This window comes from Trichomycterus rosablanca, chromosome 4 (assembly GCF_030014385.1).
Source record: "Trichomycterus rosablanca isolate fTriRos1 chromosome 4, fTriRos1.hap1, whole genome shotgun sequence".
NCBI lineage: Eukaryota > Metazoa > Chordata > Actinopteri > Siluriformes > Trichomycteridae > Trichomycterus > Trichomycterus rosablanca.
The window spans coordinates 31,985,219-32,006,163 of NC_085991.1; the positions used below are offsets into that span (position 1 = coordinate 31,985,219).

A 20,945-nucleotide genomic window follows, 5' to 3' on the forward strand; every position below is an offset into this window, starting at 1 on the left:
TAGAGAAACAGATGGACCACAGTCAGTAATTGTAGAACTACAAAGTGCTTCTATATGTGGAGCTGATAAAATGGACAGTGAGTGTAAAAACAAGGAGGTGATTTTAATGTTATGGCTGATCAGTGTATATTAAATGTTGGTTTGAATTGGCAGATTAAGCGGTAAATAACCACTTGTTTTAATGTACTCTTAATTTGTTGACAGCATTGGTGCTGATTGTTGAGACCCGTTTTACATTGTTGTGTTGATTAAGTTATAAGCACTGACTGTAATTGAGCCTGGGTGCACCCAGCCTAATCCAGTGGTAGCTCAGCATTGTTAACTTTGTGATTTCTAGTCTTGTACCTTAACCACTATGTTGCAGGTTTAAAATGTAAATATAATTCATTTATTGATTGAATTTGGTTCTGTGGTTAGGGGGATAATTACTGCTTAACACAGGACCAGTTGGGATTTGGATAACTTGTTTTCTTCCATCAGTGCAATAAACATTTAAACTTCGTCTATTTATGTTTACTTAGGTTGTCTTGTATTGGATTTTGTTTCAAGATCTGAATCAGTGAAGTGTGAAAATATACAAAAAATATAAATAATAAAACAGAAATGGGCAAACACTTTTGTACAGCAATGCATTGCTAGTATTGGCCTTGTGTCCTTGTAAGAAGTCCTTATTTTGAGCTTGATTTTATGTGACCCATACTTTTGGATTGACAGTTCATAAAAAGGGCTGGTCTTTCTGGCCTGTCACATCATATAAAAGAGTAGAGCTTTTGTAGAGCCTACGATGAAGGTCATGCCCAGCTTTGTGTATACAACCAATTTGGATGTGCAAAGTTACCAGACATACATCACTACAAAAGGCCAAAACACTCTCAGAATAATTTCCACATATTTGAATTTCTTGTACTTTATGTTGTGTGGGCAGAAAACTTGGCTTTACTCCCCAGTGTGAAACCTGAGCCTCATCATTCTACTAAAGACTCAAACTTGGCTTAGGTTTGAACTCCAAACCAGGGTCTATGTAAAAAAAATCATTGCAATTTTGATGAGGGCCAAAGCCAAAATCTTGTGGGGAAAATTAAAACACCCTTGGTGGCTTTATGGATGGTATAAGACTCCTGCATGATCCTTATTAAGTTATGGAACAATCTTAGCAACAGGGTGCTAAAAGTCGGTACCAATGAAGTCTTGCTTTGAGAAGGTCTCTGAGACAGGACTTGGAAAAGAGCTCCAGGACATTTTACTGGTTTTTGCTTTCACCACATGTTATACCTTGGTGGATTTGCTGAGAGGGTTTCAGCTGGAGGGGATGCACATGCTGTCAACCATGGCGAGGTAATCCAATCCACTCAGCCACACTGATTCCAAGTGTACTTTTGAGATGTGCACTAATGCAACTGCCCAACATTAAAGGACAGCATCACATGAATGGCCCTGTTCCTAATTAGCTGTTCCTTTCAGGGCCTTGTAAAGCTGCCTCTGTTATTGTATAAATAATGTCCTGGCACTAGGCTGCAAAAGGCGCTGTTAGGGTTCAGTCCTGCCTCTGATGTGGTTAGTCGTTGTCGTAGGCGACTGTGTTCCCCCCGCTCCTGCCTGCTCACCACAGGCGCCACAGAAACCCTCCTATTCCCTCTTTCGCCCTTCTCCCAGCGCCTTCTGCATTGGGTTAATATCAGGCAAGAAGGAACACTTGCTGATGGACCTTTCTAACCAGGTCCTTTTCTGAAGAAATCCACCATAACAGGACACACTGGATGATGACCCAAGACTGTTTTGACTTTGGGACTCTATATATTGATGTGAAATCTTTACATGGTCACAGTCTAATCTCTTTAGGTGCTTCTTGTTGTACCATACTACATCATGGTCATCTCACAAAGTTAGCACATAGAAAAATAAGGCATTGTTGGATGGGTGTGTATGCAAATATATCTGTATATCTGTCAGGCAGTTTAGCGTGAAAGGCATACAATGCATTGGTGTGTTACTGGTTGTGTTGTAGTTTGTGTTTTTTAGCAACTTGGCTTGTATGAATCTCTGAGGATGATTCAGAGCTATCTCATTCACATGATCTAACTGTAAAAATAAATAGCTTTTTACCCCAGTCCCAACCTTTGACATTTAAAGCTGCAGTGTGGAGTTTTTATTTGTTTAAATGAAGTAAGAGTCAAAAATGACATATTTCTGAGCTGATGTGAATAATAACGTTTTATTTTTCATCTCTTGGACTAATCACAGAAGCCACATTATTAAACCATATAATGGTAAAACAGCTCTATCATTTATTAAGAAGACAAAGTTTATTATTATTAATTCATCATAATTCATCATAATTTACGATAGCTTATACAAATGTGTTTATTTGTTGATTCCATGCCACATTCATTTCTTCTAATTTTGTAAGCTACCCAGTCTCTTCTCTATAAGGTATTATTCTATCATTATTTAACTCAATGACTAATAAATTCCTTTAATATTATTGAAGTTTACATGAGAGTACATAATTAAGTACATGTGCTATTTTAGTTATACATTCATATATACACTGATTAGCCATAACCTTGTTTCTACACTCACTGTCCATTTTACCAGCTCCACTTACCATATAGAAACACTTTGTAGTTCTGCAATTACTGACTGTAGTCCATCTGTTTCTCTACATGTCTTTTTAGCCTGCTTTCACCCTTTTCTTCAATGGTCAGGACTCCCACAGGACCACCACAGAGTAGGTATTATTTAGGTGGTGGATCATTCTCAGCACTGCTGTGACACTGACATGGTGGTGGTGTGTTAGTGTGTGTTGTGCTGGTATGAGTGGATCAGACACAGCAGTGCTGCTGGAGTTTTTAAATACCGTGTCCACTCACTGCCCACTCTATTAGACACTCCTACCTAGTTGGTCCATTTTGTAGATGTAAAGTCAGAGACGATCGCTCATCTATTGCTGCTGTTTGAGTTGGTCATCTTCTAGACCTTCATCAGTGGTCACAGGACGCTGCCCACGGGGCGCTGTTGGCTGAATAGTTTTGGTTGGTGAACTATTCTCAGTCCAGCAGTGACAGTGAGGTGTTTAAAAACTCCATCAGCATTGCTGTGTCTGATCCACTCATACCAGCACAACACACACTAACACACCACCACCATGTCAGTGTCACTGCAGTGCTGAGAATGATCCACCACCCAAATAATACCTACTCTGTAGTGGTCCTGGGAGAGTCCTGACCATTGAAGAACAGCATGAAAGGAAGCTAACAAAGCATGCAGAGAAACAGATGGACTACAGTCAGTAATTGTAGAACTAGAAAGTGCTCCTATATGGTAAGTAGAGCTGATAAAATGGACAGTGAGTGTAGACACAAGGAGGTGGTTTTAATGTTATGGCTGATCGGTGTAGGTTGTTCATCTAAGAAAATAGTTAAAATCCACAGGTAATGGTAATATAAAGGACAATCAAATAATTCAACAATTAATAATATAATTGACTAACATCATTTGTCTATTGTTTAGAGGTGAAAGAGGATTTGGTGTGCTAGCAGAATATCCCGCTGCGCCACCTGGGCGCCCTAATTATTATATTTTATACATTTCTCTCATATTTCTCATTTGATTATTCTAACATTTTTGAATAATTAATTTCTGACTTTTCTAACATTCTAACACTAATCTTTGGTTGAAGAATTCAATTCAATTAAAAATTCAATTCAATTAAATAAAATTAAATAAAATTCTGATAAAATTGTCTTACAATAGGGTGCATTACCTTGCCTCTTATATTAATTAAATGCATAAGAATAAGTAACAGTATGTGTCTTTAAATACTGACATACAGTTAAATGTATACATTTAAAGGTTTATACACTCCTAGAACAACATACATAAAAACAAGAAGTTCAATGTATTGCAAGAAGGCATTTACTGGATTTTGGTTTAACGATCAGATATTTATTGTATATACAGTATGAGGGTTCTTCAAAAAGTTTCCGCACTTTTAAAATCTATTTATTAGGAATTTCAAAAACAAGTAACATCACTTTTCTACATAGTCAACTTCTGATGCATTTTTCCCTGCATCGTACCAACTTTTTAATGCCATCAGCAAAAAATGTTTTTGTTTGAGCGTGTAGCCACTGATGCACCGCTGCTTTCACTTTATCATCACATGAAAATCTTCTTCCCCTTAAAGCTTCTTTGAGTGGTCCAAAAAGGTGGAAATCAGATGCTGCTAAATCCTGACTATAAGCTCTCCCGGTCTCTCAGACACGACCAATTACTACTCCTCCCGCCCTCACCATTCCCAGCGAAAATATAAAAGTGCAGAAACTTTTTGAAGATCCCTCATATATGCGTTGGGCATTTTTTGAGCTACACCTACAATATAGATGCATTTTGTGGGTATACAGTTACTAATTGTAGTCAGTTTATTGTTATGTACTCTTTGTCAACCTCATACATATATAAAGAAAACCCCAATAATACACCAACTGGCCTAATGCTTTTTAGTTAATTGACTATTCTTAGAACTGCATTGACAAATACATGGTGTGGATAATATAGTGAGTGTTCTAGTCTAAGTGTCTAGGTGCAGCAGTGTTGGGATTTTTAAATACTGTGTACACTTACTGGCCTCTTTGAGTAACACATATCCTGTTGACACTCGTTGAATGTGTACAGATTGAGAGTGTAGCTATTTTTTTAAGGTACTAAACTAGTAATCTAAAGGTTGCCATTGCTGGACCCTTGAGAAAGGCCCTTAACTCTCAGTTGCTTCGACAATATACTGTCATAGTACTGTAAGTTGCTTTGGATAAAAAGCATCTTCTAAATGCAGAAAATGTAATGTTAATTGTGTAGCTGTGACATTTTCTGTTCAGTATTGGCTTTATATTATTGGTTGGAGCACTGTTTTCTTCTAATATTGGCACTGAGGTGTTTAACAGTTGCAGTAACATTGCTGCACCGGATACACGCTTGCACCCAGTACAACACACACACACACACACACACTACCATGCCATTACCATGTTAGTGTCAGTGCAGTGCAGAGAATAATTCATAGTAATATCTGGTCAGTAGAGGTCCTGTGGGGTTCCTATCCATTATTCAATGGGGTAGAGAGCGGTTGTTTACAAACTACAGTGGTAGCTCATCAGTTAAGGTACTGATAATTAGAAAGCTGCTGGTTTAAGCCCTACCATTCTCTCTCAGACCCTTAACCCTCAACTGCTCTAATTGTATTCAGTCACAATTGTAAGTAGCTTTGGATAAAAGTTTCTGCTAAATGCCATTCATGTAATTTTAAATATACAGTGAGTAATTGTATACCCACAAAGTGCAGCTATATGGTAGGTATAGCTCATAAACAAGCCTATTAATGTACGTACAAAACTGGTGTTCCTAATAAAGTGCTTGGTGAGTCAGCAGTAGCCAAAGTAGCCAAATCATGCTGTGAATCTTGTATGTTTAACACCTGACTTGTTTTGTTTCTGTTATGAAACAGTGATTCCCAGGAAGTTTCTCTGGTGTGCACTAATTTTGATGTACTAACCACCATGACTCTAATTTGTAGCTGGCAGATGGCACCAGTTCTGCTATTATTAACATTTCGCCTTCTCGCTCCAGCCTCCATGTACGTATGTATGATCTAAATTATGTGGCCACACCTGTTTCCTCACATTCCCACCTTGTTTTTCACATTCCCCACTCACTTCTTTTTAATGCTTTTTTATCCTGGTAGTGTTTGATACCTGTGTTTTCGTCTGCTGTGGGAAGTGCATGCAAGTTTGATAAATGCATGATAATAGTGCAACAGAATTTAGCCCATCCCTACTTTATTATTTATTTTTTATCCACTGACAATTAAAAAAAAAAAAAAATTGGTTTCACTGTTTGTTATTTAATAATGTGTTGAAGTCTGAATAGAATTATTCACTCACTTTTTAACCGCTTATTCAATTAGGGTTGGCATTGCTGGAGCCTATCCCAGCTTTTCAATGGGCACAAGGCACACAGTAACACTCCAGACACACATACACACACCCATTCACCTATAGGGCAATTCAGTGTCTCCAATTAACCTGACTGCATGTCTTTGGACTGTGGGAGGAAACCGGAGCTCTCGGAGGAAACCCACGCAAACACAGGGAGAACATGCAACCTCCGCCAGGACCCGAACCGCCCTGCCTGGGGATCGAACCCAGGACCTTCTTGCTGTGAGGCGACAGTGCTACCCACCGAGCCACCGTGCCGCTCTGAATAGAATTAGCTACATCTAATTACATCATCAAAAATACAGCAACTAACCCCCTCAAAATTGAAGTAAAAAGAAGTATATGAATTATTTGAACTAAAAGAATTATTTGTACAATGTCAAAACTTATCTAACCCTACCCTTAGGCCCTGATTTTTATTATTTTTTAAAACTTCAACTTTTATTGTGGACAGTTTATTAAATGCATTGATTTAAGTTTTAACACTTCATGTTAAATTAAATTAAAATAGTATCTCTGTGTTTGACATCTTTAGTAACAGTTTATCACCTTTTAATTAACAATGCTAGTTTGCCCCTAAATTTTAGTTGATTGTATGTACATTGTTCTCCCAATTTAGCATAGTCAGTTTGTCTTTCATTGCTGGGGATTCCTGATTTTTGCAGTCGAGCTGGGTATATTGCTGCTCACCCATGCACTCTGCACAGGCGCCTCTATCCACCAATTAGGGTCCTTACACAGCATTTGAAGACCCCACCTACATATTCCGGTTGTCCCTCACTGCAGGCACTGCCAATTATGCTCGCTAGATGGCGCCCAGCCGACCGGTAGCAACGCCGAGTTTCGAACCGAGGAGTTCAGAATCTCTGCGTTGGTGTGCTAGCGGAATATCCCACTGCACCACCTGGGTGCCTTAGTTGATTTTATTATGCCATTATTAGTTACAACTAATAAATCAGTAATAGTAGTATTACCCTTTATTGATAAACCGAAATAGATGTTACATTCTATAGATATGACATTCTGATTTCTGCTGCAATATACTGGCTCATTGCTGATTTAAAAATATTACTGCTGTTTTTGCTAAATGTAACAGCAGCAATATATCAGTGTTTAAAACTAGGGCTGTCCCGATCCGATCTCAAAGATTGGAATCGGGGCCGATCAAGACATTTTTTAACTGATCGGTATCGGCTTTACTAAAGCCGATCCTAATCCCGATTTTTCGTTTTACGTCAGCATGTCCGCTGTGTGGAAATACTTTCAATTGGAAAGTGAAACAAGTCCAAAAGCGAAGTGTAATGTCTGCAATGCGAGCGTTTCATGAGGCGGAAGGAGCAGAGCTGCGTTCATTACTGTAGAATTTTACTGTTTATATGGTGTGTGAGTCGAGGATCACTCCGGTTTACAAAACAATAACTTTTAATCCGAGTATGAAAACTTCAGGACCATAACATACAGCTTTTACTAGTTTACGTGTTACAAGACTGAACGACATCTCAGTATCAAGCACTCTGATTGGCGTAGTTATGTAACCGAGCGTCGTAGTGATGCACTCGCTTAATAAAGAAATAAATACACGGTATATTCACAAATTGTCCGGAGCATAACACTTTATTAACTTCTTCTGTTATGGTACCGAATAGCGGACAGCTAGAGTCATCGCGTTAGTCAAGCACGCTATTCCATGCACTATGGAAGCCCCAAAGGGTCAAAACACACTTCATTTTGAGTGTTCTAGTTTTACTACTACAATGCTGCACTAAGTTTGTTTACTTTTATTTTGTAAAAAGAAAAGAACATTAAACAATAGCTTGGATGCAGGCAATTTTTTTCCTACAGCACTGTAGAGCTATTCAGTTGTTACACATATACACTGGATTAATTTGAATAACTGTAATGTACTGTGCACTGTGTGAACAGTATTATCTAGTTCTTATCTAGACAATATCTAGAAAATACAAGTATCGGTTTGAGACTCAGTATCGGATCGGGATCAAAATTAATGATCGGGATCGGGATTGGGAACAAAAAACGTGATCGGGACATCCCTATTTAAAACACAACAAATGATGATTTCCACCAAGAAAAAACGACATGTGAGACTTAGCTGAGTTCTTTTGAAAGGCCAGAGAGGAAATGCCAGAGATCAGCAATCAGCTAATCAGTGCTGTTTTTGCTGCAGTCCAATGTGGTTAATTATAAAATGCTTACTGTTAAAATAAATAAATTAATTAATTAATTAATAATCATGAATCATTTTGATAGTAATCAGTTTGACATGTTAGTTAGCTTTCAAACATGACACTACATTGACCCCATCATCACCAGTATTAAAATTATAAGGGTTCTTCAAAAGGTTTCTGCACTTTTCACTCTATTTATTAAGAATTTCAAAAACAAATGACATCACTTTTCTACATAGTCACCTTCTAATGCATTTTGTCCCATCTTTTTAATGCCATCAGCAAAAAATGTTTTTGGTTGAGCACGTAGCCACTAATGCACCGCTGCTTTCACATCATCACATGAAAATCTTCTTCCCCTTAAAGCTTCTTTGAGCATCCAAAAGGGTGGAAATCAGATGGTGCTAAATCCGGACTATAAGCTCTCTCTTAGTCTCTGACACAACCAATTACTACTCCTCCCACCCTCACCGTTTCCAACGTAAATGTAAAAGTGCGAAAACTTTTTGAATATCCCTCGTATTTGCAGTTTAGTTGCCCCTCTGTTGGCCTGTACCAGACGTCATAGCGTTCAGTCTATCATGGCCACCCAGTAATCAGTCGGCAGTTTGTGGCTTGACCTTCCTCTGACCACTTTTAGTGTGTACTCACCACTGCATCACTGTTCCGGAGATACTTCAAAACTGTAGTCTGGCCATAACGATTTAGCCCAAAGCCCAAAATCATTTTGGGACGTGGTAAATGCTTTGGCTTATTAGTGTGTCTGTGTGTCTAATTGTGTCATGTGCATAACAGGCTGCAGTGCAGACCCTGTCTCCATAAGATCAGGAGTTTTAGTTAGTTTTCATGACTGAGCCAGTGGCCGTACACTATGCAGGCTCCTTCAATACAGATGCATGTTTATATCACGCACCAAATGTAGCACTCACTGTCTGTGCAAGCCAAGAGTTGGAGGTTTCTCTTCTTTTTATTTTATTAGAAAATATTCAAACCAGATGATCAAAATCCCACATTTTCTCTCTTGCTAAGGCCAAAGTAAATAGAGCTGTTAAAAGATTCCCCTATAGCCAAAGCCAGAAGCAGATCAAGGGGCAGGGGGTGCTTCTCAGTCACTTTTCCACTAATTAAATTTGCATGTTGACTCCACACGAGCCCAAAGACGCCATTTCTGCATTGCTATGTTGTTCAAAGAGCACAATCTAGCAGCTCATTATTTAGGCCAGCATTATCATCAGTTTGTCTTATAAAAATCATTGGTCATGCTAAACAGTGTCAAATATTAATGTGGCATAAATATGTATTTGCCAAACCTGTCACTTTACCACTGGGGTAGTGGTAGCCTAGTGGGTAGAGTTTTGGGCTATCAACTGAAAGGTTGAGAGTTCGAATCCCAGCTCTGCCATGTAGCCACTGATGGGCCCTTGAGCAAGGCCGTTAACCCTGTCTGCTCCAGGGGCGCTGTGCGATGGCTGACCCTGCACTCTGACCCCGGCTTCTAAAACAAACTGGGAAATGCAAAGAAAACAAACACACTGGAATTATATTAAATCATGAACAGCAAACAAAAATGATGTGTTCACGATCAGATACCACAGATTGGTAACACTGGTATTTTGTGGCAAAGCTCTTGTTCCCTTGTCCACTGTAACTAAATAAATATTGGCACATTTTAATAGTAGATTGGCAAACTGGCACATTTTTTCTGTCTTATTTAATTATTTATTTATAAAACACTAAACAGTGCTGGGTTAATTTGGTTGGGTAAACTGTCATGAGCCTATTTGACTTCTAAGCACCCAATCACCTTGAGTTTAACAATATTCTGTAATTTTTGGAGACACCCATTTTTGTAGTTGTGACAGATAAAGCAAGAATGGGGAAAATCCACTAATATTTAGCTGCTTAACATTGTGGAGCCGTGTATTGCACTAAACAATAGGCCAATATTATTTTTAATTAAATACAGGTGTGAACTGCAGACAGGCCAGTATAGCACCTGTACTATTAATACAAAGCTAGGCTGCTGTAACACATGCTGGTTGAGTTTAGAGCTTTATGCAGGCCACACCAAACTTGTTGCTTTAAGCATGAGGCACAGTAATGCTGGAATGGAAAAGGACCTTCCACAAACTGTTAACACAAGTCAGCAATATAATCTATTTTATGTCATTGATTTTATATAGCTGTTAGCAGTCTGGCACCTAACCTTAATAATTATAGTGGGTAGCACTGTCACCTCACAGCAAGAAGGTCCTGGGTTTGATTCCCAGGTGCAGTGATCTTTGTACTTTCTGTGTGGAGTTTGCATGTTCTTACCCTGTCTGTGTGGGTTTCCTCTGGGAGCTCCGGTTTTTTCCCACAGTCCAGAGACATGCAAGTGAGGTCAATTGAAGATACAAAATTGTCCATGACTGTGTTTCATATGAAAAGACTTGATATGATGAATCTTCTGTAATGAGTATCTATCTGTCCTGTCATTAATGGAACCAACGTTAAAATCCTAGGAAATAAATAACCGTATGTAAACCAATCGTTTCCCCAAGATTAAGCTAAGGTTCTTTGTTGCGTAACATTTTTTACTTTCATTATTTAAGTATTTAAACATTAATTTTTTTTTTACTTTTGACATGATATTTTACACATTTATGTCTTACTGTAACATCTGGAGAAATTGAACTTAATTTTCTAGCCCCAAGACAGTGAGTTTATCAATTGTTCATTTATTTATGGCTGGGGTGCAACCAGCACAATATTATTTATTAAATCCACCATTTTTAAAATCATCATAACTGATTGAACTTTAAACCTCTCACATTACTTGAGGCATCAAAATGACTTGTTACTGCTTAGTCTTGACAGTTGAACAGAGGCTTGTCTGAGCTAGATGAAACCATTGTGAAACGTGGACCACCGCTGACCCGTAACACGCTGGGCCTGCAGACATTGCAAAGGGCAGAAAGTATTTCAATGATTTTTCCATTTTTCTTCTTTATATTTGACATCCAAAACGACTTAAGTTGGAGGGCATAGAAGCCAAAATTGTGGTCACTCATATAACGGAATGTTGTTTCATTGCTGAATTTTCTTCAGACTGTGCAAATACGCTCAAGGTTATTTCAAGGATCATTGCTTCTAATGAATAGTGCTTGTAGTGTTGACTTAGTGTGAAACCCAGGACTGGGTGTTCGTTTTACATGTTTCTTCAAATTTTCCTCTGCTATACTTGCTAAATTGGCTTATCTTGACTGTGCACTACATGGCCAAAAGTAATTGGACAGTGCAAAAAAAGTGACAATCATTGTTGAAATGTATTACCATTACATGTCTTGTCTATCTGCACTTTTAAATACCAGAGGTTACAATTAATTAGACTAGCACAACATCTGACTATTCATCTGCTGTATAAACGAATGATCAGTGTGGGTTTTCTGTATTTCTCACTGATGTTTTTGGAGCATGTTATACACCGATCAGCCATAACATTACAACCACCTCCTTGTTTCTACACTCACTGTCCATTTTATCAGCTCCACTTACCATATAGGAGCACTTTGTAGTTCTACAATTACTTACTGTAGTCCATCTGTTTCTCTGCATGCTTTGTTAGCCCCCTTTCATGCTGTTCTTTAATGGTCAGGACCCCACAGGACCACCACAGAGCAGGTATTATTTAGGTGGTGGATCATTCTCAGCACTGCAGTGACACTGACATGGTGGTGGTGTGTTAGTGTGTGTTGTGCTGGTATGAGTGAATCAGACACAGCAGCGCTGCTTAAATACCGTGTCCACTCACTGTTCACTCTATTAGACACTCCTACTTAGTTGGTCCACCTTGTAGATGTAAAGTCAGAGATGATCGCTCATCTATTGCTGCTGTTTGAGTTGGTCATCTTCTAGACCTTCATCAGTGGTCACAGGTTGCTGCCCATGGGGCACTGTTGGCTGGATATATTTTTGGTTGGTGGACTATTTTCAGTCCAGCACTGACAGTAAGTTGTTTAAAAACTCCATCAGCATTGCTGTGTCTTATCCACTCATACCAGCACAACACACACTATGTGAGTGTCACTGCAGTTCTGAGAATGACCCACCACCCAAATAACGCCTACTCTGTAGTGGTCCTGGGAGGGTCCTGACCATTGAAGAACAGCATGAAAGGGGGTTAACAAAGCATGCAAAGTAACAGATGGGCTACAGTCAGTAATTATAGAACTACAAAGTGCTTCTATATGGTAAGTGAAGTCGATAAAATGGAAAGTGTGTGTTGAAACAAGGTGGTGGTTTTAATGTTATGGCTGATCGGTGTAAACCTCACTACCTTTCTGTACAGAATTCCCCTACATAGGACCTGCCTACAGACAGCCTCACTGTCCTTCTGTTCAACTTAGAATCTTGGTGGCTTGTGGATGACATTAACCTTAACTTTACTAACCACATTCATCCAACCATCAGATCCTTCAAATTCCTCCTGTACATTATCAGGGAAACGGTCTCCTCTGGCCACAGACACCACTCACATTTCCATACTGACTTTTACCATAATAATTCTTGATAACTGCAATGTTTTACACACTGATCTGCTTCTTTTAAAAAGTTCTTTACTGAAATAACTACAACGGCTTCCTGTTTCAGCCAGGATTAAGCATACAAATCTTGTCCCTGCTTTCCAGGCCTCAAAGAGTTCTGCTCCAGATTATTTACGCTCTATAATTCAGAAGTACATGGTCCATGCCAACTCCGATCTTCAGCTTTGGGGCTTCTGGCTTGTCCTTCTCTAAGACCTACGTGTGCTCGTATTTGGAAATGTCACTGTTTTAGTGTCCTGGTTCCTTAGTGATGGAATGCAACTAGCCACTAGTGTCTCTCATTTTCCACAAAAGTCTGATACAATACATAAAAGCATTTATCTTCTTTTTCCTTTTTATTCTTTGTACTTTATTCTTTTTTGTATTGTTTTTTAAACTACACTACATGTCTAAAAGTATGTAGAAACCTGACCAATAGTTTAAGCCCATAGTTTTCTATAGAGATATTCAAATAGTACACACAGTAAGGGTCAAACCTTTACATACATCTTGAACCATGGATTTGTCCATGACCATCAATTTTTTGGCAGTAATCAGAATTGGCTATAGTGACTTCTTTGTGCCCAGGAAAATAAAGCTAGGTTGAATGCACCCAATAAACTACGTCACAAGAAGATTTTCACAAATCAATAATGTAACTTACAGCCGTTTCTTAGCAGCTTTAGGTCCCATAATCATCTGTAATTGGAACTGTACATGGAACCATAGTCTGGTCAGATGGTCAGATGTAATCAAACCAGCAAAAAGTAGCACTTACCTTCACCCCATTCCCTTAACTAGAGTTTGTCTGTGGGAATTTGTGCATATTTAGTCAAAAGAGCATTCATGAATTCAGGCACTGATGATAGACACAAAAACCTGGCTTGCAATCAATCTGGCCACTGAAGGGGCACAGGTATGGGTCCTCCCCAAACTGTTGGAACTTTATGACAACGGTGCCATGCAGAAAATACACAGAAATATATGAAAAATAAACTTCAAAATTAAAATTTTGGCAAACCAGCGCCCAGGTGGTGCATCGGGATATTCCGTCGAGATTCTAAACTCCTCGGTTCGAAACTCGGCTTTGCTTCCGGTGGGCTGGGCGGCATCTAGCGGGCATAATTGGCAGTGCCTGCAGCAGATACTAATTGGCCACCATACCTGCAGGGTTGTGGCCGGACTATTGGGTCTTCATACACTGTGTAAGGACCCTGATTGGCGGAAGAGATGCATGTACAGAATTCATGGGTGAGAAGCGGAGGGCTGTGCACATGTCGGAAGAGGTGTGTGTAGCGACGTGCTCTCCTCAGATTTAATCTGGTATCCCTCAGCAGCGGAAGACAAATTGAGTGCGCTAAATCAGGAGGAAAATGGGAAGAAAATGCATAAAAAAGCTCAAAAGTTAATGCTCTGAATTAAGTTTTATTCTAGTATGCTTCTGTATGACTGCTTTCATCCACCACTCATTAATCTTCTTCCTCTTCTTCTTTCTTCTTTTGCTTTTTTGCATTTTTTTCCAAATTTTCCTTCCAATCTAGTCATATCCAATATTCCTTACTTTTAATGTCCACAGATTTAACATGAATCCATTTGCTACTCAATGACAGGGCAGCTTTTTTCTTTGTAATATACTGTAACCTTTACCTCAGAAATAAAGAATGACCCTGGCCTCTTAAGTTTTACTTGAATGAATTTTTGGAAGGGTAACCGATTGCCCTGTTTTCCCTCTGACTGTTTCGACCACCTTGTATCAACATTAGGCAGCGTTCCTGCTTATGAGAGACCACGGTCATGCCAGCGTGCAGTTGGCACCCAAAGCCTGGCTGTCCTGTCGTGTCCTGAGTTATTTCTTTACAAGTTCTGACAATGATTATGGCAAGCTGCCATTACTACAGTGAAACATAATAGCAGCAGTAAGTCCAGGCACATGGCCCTTCATTATACACATCTACATCTATTAAATAATACAGTACTTACTGTATTGTTTACTGTACACACACACACATACACAAAGACATTATAAGTGATAGAAGTGAGCTAATATTTAATTGTAAGGTTTGAAAGGAGATCTGTACAAACCATAAAAAGCTTAAAAAGCACCAGCCGGTACCTCAAGCGTATTCTTCATAGACTAACTGGCACAGACAGCAGTTTTTTTTTCTACAATGTTCTGTTCAGTGTGTTGCCATGTACTGTCTGGTAGGGGGATGCCCAAAAACATCTCAGCCAAGGCTCTCCTCTCTCTTTTTTTCAGTAATTATGCCTAGACTCTTACTTAAAATACTTACTTAAGATTAACCTTGTACTAGTTATATGTCTTTATTAAGTAAATGTTTAGTTTATTATTAGTACCTAATTCTGGAGTCTTTCTACATTTTGCCATGAAGTTTCAAACAAATGTATTCATTACCAGAAATGCAACTTGCCAGACCTGTTCTGTTGTTTTAAAAAGTTGGTATGGATCAAAAGGGAAAATTTTATTGAATATTTAAGTTACATTTCACAATAAACAGGTGAATTGGTAACAGGTCAGGGTATTAAGATGATGGATTGTGGATTACCTTTTGGGCCAAACTTTAAAAGAATTGTTAATCAGTTCAGAAACACAAGATTTTAATAACAATGTTGTGGACTTACACCGCTGTAGAATAACAGTATAGCTACATCAACTTACTCTGATAAATACACAGGCCTTCAAGTATTTGGGCTACAGGCACACAGTTCAAGCAAAATTTTGAACAAACATCAAATTGGGATATCTAATAACATCACATTAATAAATCCTTTATTTTATTCCCTTTTTAATCATGAGTCACCATTTCAGAGCTGCTTTCAACTCGGGATAAATGGCAGGGTGCAATAATTGAGCATACTTGGTGTAGTTTTCATTTATTCATCTTAATTGCTTTAATATGATCAGGATTGTGAGTGGGTCTAGAGCCTACCCAGAAATGTTGGGCCTAATCCACACTAAACAGGGTTTTAACCAGCCCTGATTCTAGACTGCTTTGGCTGGGGGGGGGGGGGGGGCTTATTCTGGCTTATTATCATATTTTATAAGCCAGAACAGTATTCAGGGCCTGTGTTAAATGATGACAGCAGAGCTAATGATACTGGCTTAATTCACAATAAGGGATTCATGAGTCTTCAAATGCATACATTTATTTACTTTAACTCTAATAAAAATTCCTATGATAATTAACAGTCTAATGTTTAAAGAACATACTTTGCTAATGTACGTATATTATAAATGAAATAAAAAAGACAGTCTGATTGATCTAAAAGTGTTAGCAATCCCTTTTTAATCTTTAATCTTATCAAACTTTGCCTTAGCCATAGTAAAGCAGGCAGCCTAGTAACTACAAAATTCTAAAATATATATACATACACACATATATATACTGATCAGCCTTAACATTAAAACCACCTCCTTGTTTCTACACTTATTGTCCATTTTATCAGCTCCACTTACCATATAGAAGCACTTTGTAGTTCTACAATTACTGACTGTAGTCCATCTGTTTCTCTACATACTTTTTTAGCCTGCTCTCATCCTGTTCTTCAATGGTCAGGACCCCCACAGAGCAGGTATTATTTAGGTGGTGGATGATTCTCAGCACTGCAATGACATGGTGGTGGTGTGTTAGTGTGTGTTGTGCTGGTATGAGTGGATCAGACACAGCAGCGCTGCTGGAGTTTAAATACTGTGTACACTCACTATCCACTCTATTAGACACTTCTACCTAGTTGGTCCATATTGTAGATGTAAAGTCAGAGACGATCGCTCATCTATTGCTGCTGTTTGAGTTGATCATCTTCGAGACCTTCATATATTTTTGGTTGTTGAAGTATTCTCAGTCCAGCAGTGACAGTGAGGTGTTTAAAAACTCCATCAGCCAATAATACCTGCTCTGTAGTGGTCCTGTGAGAGTCCTGACCATTGAAGAACAGCATGAAAGGGGGTTAACAAAGCATGTAGAGAAACAGATGGACTACAGTCAGTAATTGTAGAACTACAAAGTGCTTCTATATGGTAAGTGGAGCTGAGAAATTGAGTGTAGAAATAAGGAGGTGGTTTTAATGTTATGGCTGATCAGTGTGTATGTGCATGTGTACATATATATATATACACACACACACACACACACACCATTTACTGTATCACCCTGCCTTTAGATCAGTGTTTCATGCACACACATTTTTTCATTTAGTTCTGTGTCTGTTGAAGGTCAGAAGCAATTGGATAATGTGCTGAGTTAACTTTAGCTCTGGATGATGGCTCCCCTGGCTCCTTTTAAAGCTGAAATATACTTTTATTTCATGTTTAGTGGCAGCAACCCTGGCAGAGGGTGCAGTCTAATGGTAAAGGCCCTTCTTTGTCTTTTTTCCGGTGGGGAAATAAAGATTCTTTTCACCCGGCACAGCCCTGTTTCTTGCCATCTTTTAAAGTTTCCCACCAAACACTTTCCACATCCGTGACATCACAAATGAAGCTGAAGATTGACCATGTTTATTAATGGGAATCAACACATTTTACATTGGCACACATCAGTGGTGTAACTGCTGCTGCAGACTGTACGGGTCAGAAGCTTTTTACTGTTTTCTTCTCCACAAGCTTGAATTTCTAAAGTGTCTAGCTTCATCACCTGTGAGGGATTTGTCATTGGCACTAATAATTAACTGTGGAAAAAACTGCAAGCTTTTGGATAATGTTCTTTCCACTGGTCACCTTTCCACCCTTTTGGTCTTATTGGGGATGTTGCACCAGTCACTCCTGCATGTGCATGAACTGTTCACTTGTTTAAAGTGATATAGAGAAGTTCTACCGCATCTATGGCACATACATGATTACTATGAAACAAGCAGAGAAAACCTCATTGTATAAATCATTTAAATTTATTAATATATTTAAATTACATTTTTACAACTGTGACCGAGATATGGGACAAGGTCCTACCAAAGCTGCTCTTAAGTAGTTAATTCATAAAGTTGTATATTTTTTGTTGTATATGTCTCTTGCTTTATAGTTTTAACTGAACTTTTTTTGTTTTATAATTTACTTGTCTTGCCTGGCATAGATGATCCAATGGGTAAGTGTGATTCATTATACAGTCAACTGCAGTCAAACAAGTCACCCACTATCCTACAGTTACCATAAATGTGACTTATATGTTGTACCTGCGTTTTCTCCTTACAGGAGGAGGAATTCATGGATTGGTGGAGCAAGTTCTACGCATCAACGGGTGAAACTAAAAAGTGTGGGACCTACATGGACAAAGGCTTGGACACTCTACAGGTAGATTAAGACACACAATCAAAACAATTTCTCAATGGATTTCAAACAATGTCACAAATTATAAAGTTACTATAGTTGTACAGTGTATCACAAAAGTGAGTACACCCCTCACATTTCTGCAAATATTTCATTATATCTTTTCATGGGACAACACTATAGACATGAAACTTGGATATAACTTAGAGTAGTCAGTGTACAACTTGTATAGCAGTGTAGATTTACTGTCTACTGAAAATAACTCAACACACAGCCATTAATGTCTAAATAGCTGGCAACATAAGTGAGTACACCCCACAGTGAACATGTCCAAATTGTGCCAAAATGTGTCGTTGTCCCTCCCTGGTGTCATGTGTCAAGGTCCCAGGTGTAAATGGGGAGCAGGGCTGTTAAATTTGGTGTTTTGGGTACAATTCTCTCATACTGGCCACTGGATATTCAACATGGCACCTCATGGCAAAGAACTCTCTGAGGATGTGAGAAATAGAATTGTTGCTCTCCACAAAGATGGCCTGGGCTATAAGAAGATTGCTAACACCCTGAAACTGAGCTACAGCATGGTGGCCAAGGTCATACAGCGGTTTTCCAGGACAGGTTCCACTCGGAACAGGCTTCGCCAGGGTCGACAAAAGAAGTTGAGTCCACGTGTTCGCCGTCATATCCAGAGGTTGGCTTTAAAAAATAGACACATGAGTGCTGCCAGCATTGCTGCAGAGGTTGAAGACGTGGGAGGTCAGCCTGTCAGTGCTCAGACCATACGCCGCACACTACATCAACTCGGTCTGCATGGTCGTCATCCCAGAAGGAAGCTGACGCACAAGAAAGCCAGCAAACAGTTTGCTGAAGACAAGTAGTCCAAGAACATGGATTACTGGAATGCCCTGTGGTCTGACGAGACCAAGATAAACTTGTTTGGTTCAGATAGTGTCCAGCATGTGTGGCGGCGCCCTGGTGAGAAGTACCAAGACAACTGTATCTTGCCTACAGTCAAGCATGGTGGTGGTAGCATCATGGTCTTGGGCTGCATGAGTGTTGCTGGCACTGGGGAGCTGCAGTTCATTGAGGGAAACATGAATTCCAACATGTACTGTGACATTCTGAAACAGAGCATGATCCCCTCCCTTCGAAAACCGGGCCTCATGGCAGTTTTCCAACAGGATAACGACCCCAAACACAACCTCCAAGATGACAACTGCCTTGCTGAGGAAGCTGAAGGTAAAGGTGATGGACTAAACCCAATTGAGCACCTGTGGCGCATCCTCAAGTGGAAGGTGGTGGAGTTCAAGGTGTCTAACATCCACCAGCTCCGTAATGTCATCATGGAGGAGTGGAAGAGGATTCCAGTAGCAACCTGTGCAGCTCTGGTGAATTCCATGCCCAGGAGGGTTAAGGCAGTGATAATAATGGTGGTCACACAAAATATTGACACTTTGGGCACAATTTGGACATGTTCACTGTGGGGTGTACTCACTTATGTTGCCAGCCATTTAGACATTAATGGCTGTGTGTTGAGTTATTTTCAGAAGACAGTAAATCTACACTGCTATACAAGTTGTACACTGACTACTCTAAGTTATATCCAAGTTTTATTTCTATAGTGTTGTCCCATGAAAAGATATAATAAAATATTTGCAGAAATGTGAGAGGTGTACTCACTTTTGTGATACACTGTATGTAACTATAGTTATGTAATGTATAGAGTAAATACAGAAATTATTTAGAGCCCTTGAGTTTTTAAATGTATATAATTGTCATCTCTTATTCTGTAATCTCTTAAAAGTATTCAAACAATTGCTGTGTGCTCCAAGAAATTTGCCACATGCATCCTGTTTGCTTTGATTATCCTTGAAATGTGTTTAGAACTCAAATGGAGTCCACTTGTTGCAATGTTAATTGGATATAGTCAGAAAAGGCACACACATACACCGATCAGCCATAACATTAAAACCACCTCTTTGTTTCTACACTCACTGTCCATTTTATCAGCTCCACTTACCATATAGAAGCACTTTGTAGTTCTACAATTACTGACTGTAGTCTATATGTTTCTCTGCATGCTTTGTTAGCCCCCTTTCACCCTGTTCTTCAATGGTCAGGACTCTCTCAGGACCACTACAGAGCAGGTATTATTTAGGTGGTGGATCATTCTCAGCACTGCAGTGACACTGACATGGTGGTGGTGTGTTAGTGTGTGTTGTGCTGGTATGAGTGGATCAGACACAGCAGCGCTGCTGGAGTTTTTAAATACTGTGTCCACTTACTGTCCACTCTATTAGACACTCCTACATAGTTGGTCCACCTTGTAGATGTAAAGTCAGAGACGATCGCTCGTCTATTGCTGCTGTTTGAGTTGGTCATCTTCTAGACCTTCATCAGTGGTCACAGGATGCTGCCGACGGGGCGCTGTTGGCTGGATATTTTTGGTTAGTGGACTATTCTCAGTCCAGCAGTGACAGTGAGGTGTTTAAAAACTCCATCAGCATTGCTGTGTCTTATCCACTCATACCAGCACAACACACACTAACACACCACCACCATGTCAGTGTCACTGCAGTGCTGAGAATGATCCACCACCTAAATAATACCTACTCTCTAGTGGTCCAGTGAGAGTCTTGACCACTGAAGAACAGCATGAAAGGGGGTTAACAAAGTATGCAGAGAAACAGATGGACTACAGTCAGTAATTGTAGAACTACAGAGTGCTTCTATATGGTAAGTGGAGCTGATAAAATGGACAGTGAGTGTAGAAACAAGGTGGTTTTAATGTTAAAAAAGCTTAGGCTCTCACCATATCATTCCTGGTTTCAAAAATACTTATAAGTTATGACTAAATATGTTCCTTCTTTATATAACAAGTAATATGGAACTAAAACTGGCTTTGGTTCCTGAAGTTAAATGTACCTATGGT

The 20,945-nt window shown here is 39.3% G+C and overlaps 1 protein-coding gene across 3 annotated transcripts in view; it reads left to right on the forward strand.

Moving 5' to 3' along the window:
- The window catches only part of dysf (dysferlin, limb girdle muscular dystrophy 2B (autosomal recessive)), a 130,326-nt gene that overhangs the window by 78,453 nt on the left and 30,928 nt on the right, over nt 1-20,945 (forward strand). For all 3 annotated transcript variants that reach the window (XM_062994181.1, XM_062994180.1, XM_062994182.1), the window contains one exon: nt 17,942-18,040. In XM_062994181.1, the coding sequence (XP_062850251.1) occupies nt 17,942-18,040 (99 nt within the window). The remainder of the gene's footprint in view (nt 1-17,941; nt 18,041-20,945) is intronic.